At 35.3% G+C, this 15,097-nt stretch overlaps 1 protein-coding gene across 1 annotated transcript; it reads left to right on the forward strand.

Moving 5' to 3' along the window:
- The first annotated feature begins 962 nt into the window (after positions 1 to 962).
- LOC107024271 (probable polygalacturonase) lies at positions 963 to 13,926 on the forward strand. The gene is made up of 5 exons (XM_015225218.2): positions 963 to 1,599; positions 11,124 to 11,244; positions 11,973 to 12,221; positions 12,664 to 12,817; positions 13,139 to 13,926. Exons 1-5 carry the CDS (start codon positions 1,165 to 1,167, stop codon positions 13,662 to 13,664), a joined length of 1,485 nt encoding a protein of 494 aa, XP_015080704.1. The 5' UTR covers positions 963 to 1,164; the 3' UTR covers positions 13,665 to 13,926.
- Positions 13,927 to 15,097: the final 1,171 nt, after the last annotated feature.

The following is a 15,097-nucleotide window of genomic DNA, read 5'->3' on the forward strand; positions in this document are numbered from 1 at the left end:
CAATGACTTTGTTTCGTAAATTGGTTTGATGGGTTAAATTTGGATTATTAGTTGATTGATTTAATATGAATATCACTCACGATAGCTTGGATCGTAGTATCACTCTTGTTCAAGCCTCTTTCCATTTTAAGTAACAAGCTTCATATAGCAGTATGTATGAATGAGTTTACCGTGTTACCTCCGAACTACTAACTAGGAAAATGGTAAAAAATATCTCTCTTTTAGTCTATTAGCTAAGTTTATTCCTATTTATACTCTGGGTCATTATCAAAATTAACAAAAAATATTCTTCTTTTTAACATATTTTCACCATGACAAAGTGAAAGCCCACGTGGGCTGACATTTGAATAAAATGAATGCCACGTAATATGTAACGCTATATATTTTTTTTCCTTCCCGACTTTAAAGGCTAATAGTGAAAAAGAGAAAAGAAAAGGAAAAATTAAAGACAAAAAAGATTAAAATCTAAAAAATAAAATAATCTAACTCTAATATAACATATCACGGAATATCTATTGTCACCTAAATATCAGGCTACATGAATTCTTGACCTTGTCATGATGAAAAAATGTTAAAAATATATACCTCTTTCTAAATTTGGTAATAACATGAGTATATCTATTAGCCTTTTAATATAATTAGCGAAAAATATAACCAATAAATGAAAATAGAATGATATTTTTGACCCTTTCCATTATTAACTAATATGTCATTAATCCGAAGTAATGGGTAAGTTGACAGAGAATATTTATTTTTTTAAAAGTCAGTTGTTATTTCAAAACAAATTTACGGATTTGGCTCCCCCTATCTATGAGATATGTATTTTAATTATTTTTTTAAAATTAAAACTATATTACATTAACAAATATTATAATTATAATGGAACATGTCTTTTAATTAGGGCAAATTGTATAGCCACATGTCAGCAAGTAGAACAAAAATGAACATAACACCAACTGTTTTCAAATTAAGGCTTCTTTAAAGGCACATTCTTCCTTAGAATGCAATTCATCAACATTTACCTAACCCCTCACTGATCCAGACTGCTACACTTCACCTTCCAAATTCATAATTCACTTCATATTATTGTTTTTTGCTAATATACTTTCATGCACACAATCACATTTCTCCTATCTACACTTTGAAATTCGAATTTTCTACATTATGGTTGAGACTCTAACACCATCGTCTTCATCCCGGTGGACTCAATTTCACCACCCACGTCCATTGATCACGTCACTCTTCTCTAACCCCAAAACCCTTTTGACTATTCTATGGATCGCCGTTATATTTTCTGTTCTATTCTGGCAAAAGGATGCTACCACCCGGATCTTGTTTTTCCGGCGGGATTTTCCGGTGAGGGAGATGCCGAAGCTGAGGACGGTGGCGTTTAATTTGACGGAGTTTGGAGGGGTTGGTGACGGAGTTACATTGAATACGGCGGCGTTTGAGAGGGCAGTGTTGGCTATTTCTAAGCTTGGTAAGAAAGGTGGTGGACAGCTCAATGTGCCACCTGGATATTGGTTAACGGCGCCCTTTAATCTTACTAGTCATATGACTCTCTTCCTTGCTGAGGGAGCTGTGATATTGGGTGTTGACGTAAGTACTCTCTTCATCTGTCAATGGTTAAAAGTTTTGAATTTTGCATTCTGCACAGTAGAAATTAACTGCTAATTGCTTATAGTTTACTGTATGAACTTTCGCTCATTGTGGTAGACAAGCTTGCTACACATGATTTGGATGTTGAGAAATTGTGTAAGGTAATGCTATATATGGTGGATGTGTCTGATACTTGGTATGGTTGGGCATACGTTCTACCCTCCCCAAACCTCACTTGTGGGATTTGACTGGATATGTTGTTGTTGTTGTTTTGTTGTGTCTCATACTTGGTTGTTCGAGAAGTCAGGATCAAACAGTTTCCTATCTTGAGTTGTAGATGAAGATCTCGGAGAAGCTATTTGTAGTGGACGTATGCTAAGACTCTTTCTCTATTGACATCAACTAAACACTTGCAGAAAACTATTGTTGGTTAGATTACATTGCATTAGAACATCGATGATGCTTGATAGGGATTCTATGTGTATGATTGTGGTATGCTTTCCACCTTCATTGTTATATACTTTCTTTGTTGGTGGTGAAATATCATATATGTTCCTATAACCTTAATATGTATAGAACTATTTTGATATATATTACCTCCAATACATCTTAACTCATCTGCCTTAATTCACCATAAATTTCTTTTTTCATAGTTGATGAGGTCATAACTTATGGCTTTCCACTTGCCTCTGTTTATATTCTTAAACTTCTGATTCTACTCTCTTTTCCACTTCATTTAGGTTTAGCAACTATTATAATCATAAATCCATAGGTTTGTCTCTAGATAGCAGAAGAACAAAGGAGGATAACACACTTGAGTTTTAAAGGTAAAACTTTAGGAAAATCTGAAGTTAAATGATCAAAGCCAAATGCAAATGAAATATAAAGTTGCAGACCCTGTTGTTTATTGTAAAAATGTCCATAACTCCCTAATCCTTAGCAAACTTGGACTTCTAATATCTTTTTAAACTGTAAAATGATAAAATTGTACCTCTAATTTATTCTTAACTGATTAAGTACTTGAAGGAAGAAGGCAACAAGTAAGTCTAATAATTGATCTATATTTATAGAAGAGTAGATCTCCTTAATCTCTTGAAAGTACTCTCTTTGTCCTATTATATCTCTTACTTCTACTTTTTTCTACCAAAATGAGTCAACTTTCCTTAAAAAGGATATTTTCTAGTTATTAGAAAAATCTTAATACATCCTATATGCTTCTCATAATGTTTGAGATTATTCCACTTAATAATATCTTTATTATTATTTTCAAGTTTTTTCATATTGGCAGTGCACGGCCAGCTGAGAGTACCTTGATTTTTCCACCGTATACCTGCATCCTCCCACCAATACATGTACCAAGTAACTCCACCATTATGACTTAGGCATATAGGAAGAAATCACCTAATTTATTTGCCTCATCAGTAAAAATATCATTATTTTATACAACTTTGAATTTTCAAATTTCTAAGTTCATGTGGATAAATCAAATTTAAATTCTGATTTGATGTTCTCTATCTAACAAGCTAACTTTTCAACTGATCCCTTTGTCCCATTTGTGAGACACCACTTGGTTATCTTGGAGTGTAAGATGATAATTTGGATTGTATACACGGACAGGAGTGGCAAAAAATAAACATAATTGCTTATAGTTAGTATAATAGGGAGGGATCTCAATATAAGTATAAAATTTTAAATTTTCTTAGTTAAATGGTCTTGAATTCTTGAGTCTTATGAAGGTTGAACGAAATTATCGAACACTCTTATGTTTCTATTCTTCAATAATATAAAAATGCTATGTATAGCCCCCACATGTTCCCTGATCAATTACTTAACAACACATATTTCCAACTTCTCTTATGTTGCGAGTCAAATTAGGACTAATCTAATAGGAAGGATGCAGTATATTCCGAAGCATATCATAATTGGATCCCACTAGAGACTGTAGTTGAAAACTTCTGAATCGTTCCTCATTTGTGAATATTAACTGCTTTTACAACCACTTCTTGGGTCACATCCCAGCTGCACCTGCATTATCTTCATGGTGCATCAACATAGATCTTTGGGCTCTGCTTTGGCCTTTGGCTCGGTTCACCTGCTTTTAATAATCTCTTATTTTTCTGGTTATTTCTCCTCATTCTTTTACTTTAATGCATAGGTGGCGCAGGGAGACTGATCTATCTCTGATTTATGATTCCATAGGTTCTCTGTTTCAGTGTTCACTTATAGTTCACCTCTTATAATATTATCTTTAAGTACTGAATTTCTGGTTGTTTCTCCTCTTATAGCTCACCTCTTTTAATATTCTCTATATGTACTGAATTTCTGGTTGTTTCTCCTCTTTTTCTCTTCAATGCCTAGGTGGTGGAGGGAGTGTGGTCTATCTCTGATTTATATACTCTGTATGGGTGACTTGCTGGTTGTTTCTCCTCATTCTTTTTCTTCGATGTCTTCTATGTGTTACATGATTTTTGATCATGCTTCGATTTATGATTCCTTATGATCTTGTTATCCATCTGAGCTTTTGACAACTCCTTGTGATTGTTATCCAAAAATAAGTGGATTAAGTGATCAAACAACCGAGTTTGTTGCAGCGTTTGCCTGCGCTGACTATGTATTTTGGCTCATGGGTGGTATAAGAGTTAAGACATGATGTTTTTCGTTACTAAGTCCAAATTGAAAGGATTTGATGATGTCAAATTTCCAGTTGCTGCATGTGTATATTGCCTCAATTCATTTCCTCCACCCCCTCCAGTTATTACTGCTTTAAGTTTTTAATTCCTGTTGGTAAGTGTGGTTACAGATGGGAGGGTTCTGTTGTAGGTTTACTTTTGAACTAACTGGAAATCGTAGCTGGTTATATATGATGCTTTCATATTAATATGTCATCGAGGTAAGGCATGCATATAGCTGAGTGGATGGTTTCTCAAGTATGTAATCTTGGGCTTGACATTCTGTGTCAATGTTATCGGAAGACTGTATTTTTTCCTACTGAGATCACCATGTGTCTTGTGAGTCAAGTTCCTCGATCCCTTTAACATTTTTTTCTCTTTTCCTATAGTTGCTTCTTTTTTCAATTTCTTTCGGTGTTTTGGTCTTTGGGCTTACTGTGAGAATAAACTTCATGTCTATTTTGATAGTTCTATTTTGTTTCCAAAATCAAAACAGACTAATGTGTTTGGACATGAAAACAGAAACATTTGTGGAAGATGACAAAACATTTTGTTATTTAAGACCATGTAAAGATGGATCTTGGGCCTAACTCAACCTCGAAAGCTAACTTATGAGGGGAAGATTGTCCAAGTCCATATAAGGAGACCAAATTCTCATCCCTTTTACAATGTGAGAATTCTTAACACTCCTCCGGCACGCCCAAACCTCGTTAACCGGAGCGTGGACACAATGATGTGGGGGGCCACATCAGTGAACAAAGAATCAGGATGGGCCTGATTGTGATACCATAGGAGAAATATAGGAGAAAAATATTATGGAATTGTTTTATCTACATTATTACAGAGAGACCCTATTTATAGACTATCCTTTTCCAACTAGGACACTACAATACAATCCTTTTCTAAGTAGGACACTATATTAATCCTATTCCTATTATTATTTCTAACTAGGACACAAAATTAGGTGGTTGCTCCATATAGACTTCTTCACAATGCACCGGTCGCCGAAAAGTACTCAAAATCTAGTATATAGTATATGGATCATGTTGGAATTAATAGACGAGTCGATATTAAATAAGACAATCACCAAAAGAATGGCCGGAACATGCTCCTATGCTAGAGTAATAGATTTGATGGCCGAAAGTGGTCATAATCTAAGAAATAAAATTATATGGGTAGGTCAGAATGATGACACGACCCAATTGAAAAATAGGAATTGTATAGGAAAGGTCAGGTTGACGGCAAAACTCTATTAATAATATTGACAGGGTCGGAATGATGGCACGACCCTACTAAAAAAGAGAAATTATATGGGTAGGGTTGGAATGATGGCCCAACCCTATGCAAATCAGATTTGAGAAGTCACCTAAAAGACGAATGGGACAATGCAAATCAAATTTGAGAAGTCACCGAAAAAACACATGGTGCTATGCAACTCAGATATAAGAAAGTGATTCAAAAAAACCCACGGTACTACGCAAGTTAAATATGAAAAGTATTTCGGAGAGATGCACGGTGCTAGACAAATAAGATAATAAGATAGTCATCGGAAGGATGACTCGGTGTTACACAAATTAAATATGAAAAAGTAGTCACCATAAGGATGTCTTGGTGTTACACAAATCAAATATGAAAAAGTAGTCACCAGAAGGATGGCATGGTGTTACGCAACATGGTGCTACACAAATTAGATATGAGAAAGTAGTCACCGAAAAGATAGCACGGTGCTACATAAATTAAATATGAAAAATTAGTCACGGAAGATGCATGGTTCTACACAAATTTCGACAGATATGGGGTTGACAGAGAACAATCCTAGAAAGTCACTGGAAAATTGACGCACAATGACTTGTCTGAATGAGTTTTCTTCCCTTGAATACAGGGTTCATGCATATATCATTGGTCCTACTTCTGTTAATGAGAAATTAGAAGAAGAAAAAGAAGATGTTTATAATTGTTGCCTTGATGTTTGGTACTGAAGGTAGTCATTATAGTCTGCTCCAGTGGAGCAGTTGAAGTGACTGATTGAGATGATCCATCCTTGGCATTAGGTATAGATAGAATATCATTTCTGTTTTGAGTCATATTTGTTGTGTCGAGGACGATCATTATTGTGTGGAGGCTTACCATGAAGAAGTTGACATTCTTCTCTTATATAAAGACTGTGCGACATAAGCAAAGGAGTTACCAGATTGTTCTGTGCAAGCAGACGATGAGGTTGATAATTGTTGCCTTGATGTTTGGTACTGAAGGTAGTCATTATAGTCTGCTCCAATTAATTGAGATGATTCATCCTTGGCATTAGGTATAGGTAGAATATCAGCTCCATTATGAGTCATATTTGCGGTGTGTCGAGGACGATCATTATTGTTTGGAGGCTTACCATGAAGAAGCCGACATTCTTCTCTTATATGCCTCCCTTATTACAATGAGTACAATGTAAGACGAGAAGTCGACATTATATGTCCTCCCTTGTTACAATGAGTGCAATGTTTATTGTTCCTCCATTTTCCTTTCCTGTATGCACCTCGGAAATTGTTAGTTTGGACAGCCATGATAAATGCATCATTAGAATTTACCTCTGGTGGTGCAGATGTGATGCGTAGTAATCTTGCAATTACTTCTTCCAAGTTCCAAGGTAGGAATAGATGGGCTAGAAAGGATTTGGTCACGAACTGAGATTAGGTCTGCTGGCAACCCAATCAAAGCCAAGACCATAAAGAACCTGTCTCTTTGTGTCTCCTACTCACTGAGAATCAAATTTATCCTTTAAGGATTCTACCTGACCCAAATAAGTTGCCATGTCTTGTTGATTTTTGTAAATGAACAATATTTGACACAACTTTGAAAGTGAGTTGTATATCATTTGTATACAAAGTTTTGGCTTTGTTCCACACTTTGCAACAAGTTTTACAAGACTTGAAATAAATTTAACAACTTGGGATCAAGTGAATTCCACATAACACTACACAATTGTGCATCAATTTTAACCCAAGCTGGTCTATCAGTTGCTCCAATATTACTACTGTTTTTGAGCAAGTGATCTTGAAATCATTGACCTATAAACCACAATTCTACAGATGCTGCCCAAGAAGTGTAATTACCACTACCATCTAACTTTACCGTAGTAATTGCCAGTGATGGTGTAGAAGAAACAATTGACTTAACAATCTGATTTGGAGTAATCTGATTATCATTTTGGTAATGAGGCATTTTTGTTTGTCACAAAGAGAAGTACTGATGAAGTAGTCTTCAACTGGAGAAACAAAGAAGTAGACAATCAAATGTAAGAAAGAAAGAAATTAGACCTGGAGAAAGAGAGAAAGAGGGAGGTGAGAATGAAGTGAATCTAATATGATTGATATAAGAGCTATTGATCGATCCCTCCCGTTTTTTCATTTTCTTTTTTTAACATTCAGAGAGAGGGGGCTGAAAAAAGAGCCTTGTGTCTCTGATACCATGAGAAATTAGAAGAAGAAAAAGAAGAGATGGGGAATTTGAATTGATTGATCATTCCCTCAAGTTGATGAGATTAAATAGTTGTTACTGATAATATAAATAAGGAAAGAAACTAATAAAATATTACTTCCTCTGTTTCACAAAGAATGATCTAGTTTGACTTGACAAGGAGTTTAAGAAAATAAAGAAGACTTTTAATCATGTGGTCCTAAATTAAAATTATGTCAAATGTATAAAATTGTCCTTTAATCTTATGGCCTTAAATATGCCACATGAAAAGTTGTTGCAAAAAAAGAAAGAGGTCATTCTTTTCTTTTTGAAACGGAGGGAGTACATAATATCCTAACTACATAATTAAAGGGATTAGGGTATATTCTCATATCTAGACTATCTAATCATACTTTATTTAAATATTCTCATATCTATACTATCCAAATATACCATAATTAACAGTTAACATAATCATTGGCCAGATGGGCGTCATCTATGGGTAATAGCCACTGACCGGTAGCGAAAGCTCTTTCCTTCTTCACCAAGATCGTGGAGGCTCTGATATCATGTAAAATGGATCTTGGGCCTAACTCAACCCAAAAAGCTAAACTTATGGGGAAGATTGTCCAAGTCCATATAGGGATACCAAATTCCTATCCCTTTTCCGATGTGAGATTTCTTAACAAGACACAAACAGGGCTTAGTCCTTCAAAAATGTTCTGCCTCATTGACCTTCCTATAAATTGGTCCATCTCCGACCTCGAGTTCCATTATTACATTATGTTACATCTATTTAACGAGGGAAGGATGTAGCTATTTGCCTAGAAACTACTAAAAGACATGTAGCTATTTGCCTTTTTGACACCAAGGTTTATCCTTCGGGTAAAACTGCCCTGGTTATGTCAAACTCAAGGTATATTGGTGATTGGCTTGGTGGAGGCCTTAACATTTCAATTCAAAGGTGGGTGAGAATTTACCACAGACATTATCGGCTATAGAATATCACCTTAATCTGCTTAAGATATTTTATTTTGTATGTCAAACTTATCAATCATTTGGCTTGCTACTTCAGCCAATCTGGTTTCATAAAGCAATGGTAAATAGCAAGATCACAGATTCCCTTGGGAAAAGCTCTTCTTCTCTTCCACCTGTACAATGGTTATATTTTAAAGCTCTTCCAAACTGTGATTTGCTTGAGGCCTTCTAGACCATTACCTACTTCTTGCAAAATAGTCTGAATTCTGAACTTCTATCATTTGAAGCTGTTTGATCTTTTTGCTATTTTATCAAACCCTAATTGTCCCATTACTCAAGGTGAACTTCTATTGCATGATCTCCATTATGCCTCTGACTAGTGACATACTGACATTTAACAAAAAGGTGGTTTATATTTGTCCAAATACATAGACATCTCAACAAGGGTGTGACCTATTTGACACTTGTCCAAGAACAAGCCAACAGAAGAAGTGTGTGCAAATCACACACTAGTGATGACACATCACTGCAATTCAAAAATAACAACTCTCACTGAAATTAAGAAAAATCAACACTATGAAAAGAATTGTCTCTTCTTCCCCTTTCCTCTACCTTCCTTGCAGGAAGCTCAGACAGACTTTAATAGAGGGAGTTCTGTTCAGTGTGCGATAGAAATAGGTAGAACATCAAACAAGGATTTCGCTAGATGGGTGTATGAGTTGAATCCTAACTCTTTTCTCTGACTTGGTCTAGCCTCCATTCGTAAAGTTCGGAACTATAGAAGCTTTTATGGATCCTTAGGGAAAGGGATCCTAATGCGAGCAAATTTGAAGACTTCCGTCGTAGGTACTTAGTCACATACAAAAAAGAAAGTACTACTGTAATAGGAATTTAAAGGAATTTGATAATAATTCAGCAATGATGGTCATGATGCTCAAATCAGACTCATATCCTTCGCAGTGGTTTAACTCTATCAGTTAGTGAGAATAAAATCTGTGAGTTAAATTAGTTGAGAAGTACTATGTGTGTCATTAATCCGTAGGTATACTTATAGATATATACTGCTGCATAAGTTTATTTTTTGACAATTAATTGAAGCTAGTATAACTAAATTCTTTATAAACACTTAGTGCTTAATTAATAAGTTATCTCGTATAACAGCAAAGTGTCACCTTACATGTGTGTTTGTGTGTGTATATATATGTGTGTGTGTGTGTGTGACATAAACCCAAGATCAATCTAAATGCCCTATAACCTATACTTATTGGCAATAGGCATAATTAAAGCAATCCAGTTATGCGGACCACACCCACAACCATATTGTGTTGGATCAACTTGGGTGCAGGCTGCAGCAAGGATATTGCAGGGTCTGAGCAACATAGATGCCCATCTTCTTATTTTGTCCATGACAGGATAACACACTCTTGGAAAATAATCCATGAAAAGTTTCTCGGAGTGCCTTTTAATATCTTTGCCAGTTCAACTTTTTTCCTCCATGACAAAAAGTAATACTTTGGCCTCCATGCTACCACCTTATATTAGGCATTTTTGCAGTTTGTAACTCTAATACTAATGACTGTGCAAAGTTAGAAAAGGGATTCAAGTCCTAATGGAGGGACTACAATTTTTGTCAATATAGTGGCATTCTCTGTGGGAGTGGCCTCTGTGGCGGACAAGACGAGGGAAGTGAGACTGAGATAGTTTGGGCATGTGGAGAGGAGGTGCATTTGCACCCCCGTGAGGAGGTTTGAGAGACTAGCTCTGGGGAATACGCGAAGGGGTAGGGGTAGGGCGAAAAGATAGTTGGGAGAGGTGATTAGACAATACATGGCGCAACTTCATATTACCGAGTACATGACTTTAGATAGGAAAGAGTGGAGGTCACGTATTAGGGTAAAAGGATAGTAGGTGTAGAGTGTTGTCTTGCCTTGTGAAGGTTTAGTGTCTGGTGTAGGAGTAGTCGTGTCCTTGTAGTTCTTGTCATATGTTGTTTATTGTATTCCGAATATCGTACTATTTTGCTTTTGTTATTGTTTCTCTCCTGTAGACTTTATACTGTTTTCTTATTCATCGTTATGCTTTCTCCGCTGTTTTTTTCTTCTTTTATTTGGAATGATGCACTTCAGCCGAGGGTCTTCCATAAACAACCTCTCTACCTCCATGAGGCAGTGTTATAGTATGTGTACACTCTACCCTCCCCAGAGCCCATTTTGTGGAACTTCACTACGTTTATTGTTGTATAATAGCATTCTCTGTTCTTTTACAATTAGAGGCGTTTATTCATTGAGAAAATTAGCTGATAACTTTTTCATACTGGCCCATCATTTTGCATATTTCTCATTTCTGAAACTATATCTAATTTTGTTTTATTTCAAGTCGCTGAGCTTATGACATTTCTGTATTTCTCTTTATATCTCTGATGCTCAACAGGATCAGAAGTACTGGCCTCTCATGCCTCCCTTGCCTTCATATGGGTATGGGAGAGAACATATTGGACCACGATATGGAAGTTTAATCCATGGCCAGAATCTCAGAGATGTTGTAATCACAGGTTAGCGACTTGTTTCTGAACGTTTATGACTGTCAAACTGACCCTATATCTTCACCCAAAACAGCAAGAATTTTGCAATGTGAAGTTCCCATAGTTTCCAAGTTGTTGAAAATAGTGATGTATTTCTACATTAGTTATATTGTCATCATTATTATTGCTAGTGACTAAATCCACTGCGTAGTACTGGGATGAATTGGGTCCAAATGGATCGAAACAGATATTGAGGATTCACGCCAACCCGAACTAGCTTGGGATTGAGGAGTTGTTATGTTACTTTTGTTGTTTTATAATGATTGTGAATCATTTAGATCAATCATGTGGCAGGTCAATGTGCATTGTTATAATTTTTGTACCGGAAGTGTCCGTGGCTGGTGTTCAAATTACAGATATTCCATCCACACTGCTGAAGCAAAACTCTTCTTTGCATTGACACTACTTCACTCCAAAAATTATTTGTCATATTTGACAAATAAAATTTATTCACTTTACGTATGGATAAGTATTGGATTATTTGTTCACACACATATCAACATTTTATATCAGATCTATTGCATGTTTTCGTAAAGGTTCAGTAGTGAACTAGGTGATGTGATCATGCATGGACTTTTCTGGCATCATGCACAACGTTATTGTTTACAGATTTTGAATAGTAAAGTGTTTTGAAATTTTCGCTGAAGTATGAAGCTAATCACTTCAATCTGATTATCTGTACATATTCCTGGCAACAGGGCATAATGGTACCATTAATGGGCAGGGTCAAGCATGGTGGAAGAAGTACAAGCAGAGGCTTCTTAACAATACCAGAGGGCCGCTTGTCCAGATAATGTGGTCTAGTGACATAGTGATCTCTAATATAACATTGCGTGATTCTCCGTTTTGGACACTTCATCCATATGACTGCAAAAATGTAACAATCAAGAATGTCACAATTCTGGCACCCATCTTCAATGCTCCGAATACTGATGGCATAGATCCAGGTAAATGTCCAATATGTCATCATTGCAGACAATAGAAAACCTTGAGCTAGTAATCACTTTTATCTGCAGGTTAGGATCAGCCTGCATTATATATCGGTCAGCTGTGAACAATAACATTTCTAGACTAAATTTTATTGATTTCTTGTGAACTTTATTATTTATGAAATTAATAATAAGTAAGCCAAGATACTCGAAGATAATTTGTTTAACCTGCTTATAGAGGCGATTTGTGCTCTTTTTTTGGTTTATCATTTCATAGAAAATAGAATTAAGCTCTGATATTTTAATATGCTAAAATTCTTGCAAACCTGCTGAACCAGAATTCTTCTTAGGTTGATATTATTCTCATAGACTTTGATACACTATACATACTTCTTTATTGTTTACTTATTCCCCTCTTACTCTGTGCGAGTTCTTGATGTTTTTAGTATGGTCTGGACAGATTCATGTGAAGATATGTTGATCGAGAACTGTTACATCAGTGTTGGTGATGATGGCATTGCAATAAAGAGTGGTTGGGATCAGTATGGGATTTCTTATGGACGGCCTTCAACAAATATAATCATCCGAAATCTTGTAGTTCGTTCAATGGTCAGGTGAGGTTTCCATGTGCACTTACATTTGTTTTTATGACCTGGATATTTCTGACAACAATTGCACCTATGGCATTTCAACACATTAGCTGTCTGAGGAAGGAATCATCAGTTTTTCTTGCTTTGGTATATTCGGGAAAATGTTCATTGCTGTTGATATTGTTAACCTGCTGACAATTAGTAACTTTGGTTGAAGAGATGCAACTTTTTGTTTTCATCTTGAGCCTTTTTGTTAAAAAGAATCTGGCAACATAGCACGTTAGAATCAGAAAGAGTAACACCATTTACATTGCATGCCGCTCACATCGGTTGAACAATATGCAGTGCAGGCATATCGATAGGAAGTGAGATGTCTGGTGGAGTGTCAAATGTCATCGTGGAAAACGTACATGTCTGGAACTCAAGGCGTGCTGTTCGCATCAAAACAGCAGCTGGCAGAGGAGGATATGTACGACACATAGCATACAGGAACTTGACATTTGTAAACGTTAGGGTGGGGATCGTCATCAAGACAGATTACAATGAACATCCTGCAGGGGAGTTTAATCCCAAAGCTCTACCAGTACTAGAGGATATAAGCTACACGTCGATACACGGTGAGGGAGTTCGTGTACCCGTTCGTATCCATGGAAATTCTGAAATTCCAGTGAAAAATATAACTATCAGAGATATGTCAATTGGGATAACATACAAGAAGAAACACATATTTCAGTGTTCTCACGTTCAAGGTCGTGTTATAGGTACCGTCTTCCCCGCCCCCTGTGAGAACCTTGACCTATATGACGAGCAAGGACATCTGGTCCGACGTTCTGGCTCTCAGAATGCATCAGACATAGATTACGACTTTTGAAATGGTTTCAAATTTCCACATTTTCTAGGGCCAATTTTCCCAGTAGCCAGCCTCTGATTTCTATGTCTATATTTTTTAATGTTCAGTCCAACTACTCATTGCCCAGTCAGTCATTTTCTAGTTTTTCTTTTTCTAGACTTGTAATATTCCTTTTCCACTGTACATAGAACAATGAAGTCCAGCTTTATGTATTCGAAAATTCCAACAGTTAATTAAACTAAGTTTGTATGAAATGTGAAAGCAGCATGAAGTTTCCACTCAACTGTTTCAATTTTTTTTATGGGACAATGATTTGTGTCAGTAGTGAGTGACATGCTCCTATTAACGCGTTTCCTTTGTCAAAAAAAATAACTAAACTATTCATTTTTTTTTAGTTTCGTACCTAAACTATTGAAAGTATGAGTTTTATACCTAAACTATCACTTTTTAGTTTGAGAAACAGTGGTGTGTGCAGTGCACTCTCTCTTTTATATGAAAAAACTTTGACACATGACATTTCACATAGATAAAATATTTTATCTAGATAAAAATTAAATAATAAAAAATTAATATTAATTAAAAATTAAAAATTACTTATCCATATAAAAAATTAAATTATTTTTCTTATCTCACTCCACCACCTCCTCCACGTACTCCCCTCCCCCAACAACCCCATCCTTTTTTTAAAAAAAAAGTCATTTATAAAATATNCATCCTCCCCCTCCCCTCCCCCCCTCCCCCGATAGAAATTGATATTATTTTATTATAAAAAAATCTACCCCATCCTATTTAATTTTCTGCTCCTAATTTTTATTTCTTTTACATTTTTCTTATTTTGAGTTAGATTTGCACGTACATATATTTTTAGAAAAAAAATACTACTAGTATGCCGAATATAACATTAACAACTAAAAAATATAAAAAATTTTGTGGCGGCAAGTAAAAAAATATTTTCGATATGTATATTTAAACACTAGGAAAAAAATGAAAGCAGATGTTTAAGTGGGATGGGTAGAATTATATTTTTAAGAAAATAAAATAATATCTAAATTAGTATTTGATGAGAGGGAGGAGATGAAGTAAAAAATGAAATACTTTTATAAAAGAAATTTAAACAAAATAAAAAACTTTAAAAAATGGTGCGGCGTAAGAAAAATATTTTACATTTTATTTTATAAAGAAAATATTATTTTTTTATAATAATTTTTTAATTTTTAATTTTAACTAATATCAATAATTTATTTATTTTTTTGCAAGGTTGAATATTTTGTCCATGTGGAGTGTGTTGTGAAAATTCATTAAAATAAAAGAGAGAGTGTGTATTACACATACCATGATGAGAGTGGTATAAAAGAGAAGTGTGTTTCTCAAACTAAAAAGTGATAGTTCAGGTATGAAACTCAAACTTTCAATAGTTTAAGTATGAAACAAAAAAAAAAGGTATAGTTTAGATG

The sequence above is a fragment of the Solanum pennellii genome, chromosome 7 (assembly GCF_001406875.1).
Source record: "Solanum pennellii chromosome 7, SPENNV200".
In the NCBI taxonomy this organism is placed as follows: Eukaryota; Viridiplantae; Streptophyta; class Magnoliopsida; order Solanales; family Solanaceae; genus Solanum; species Solanum pennellii.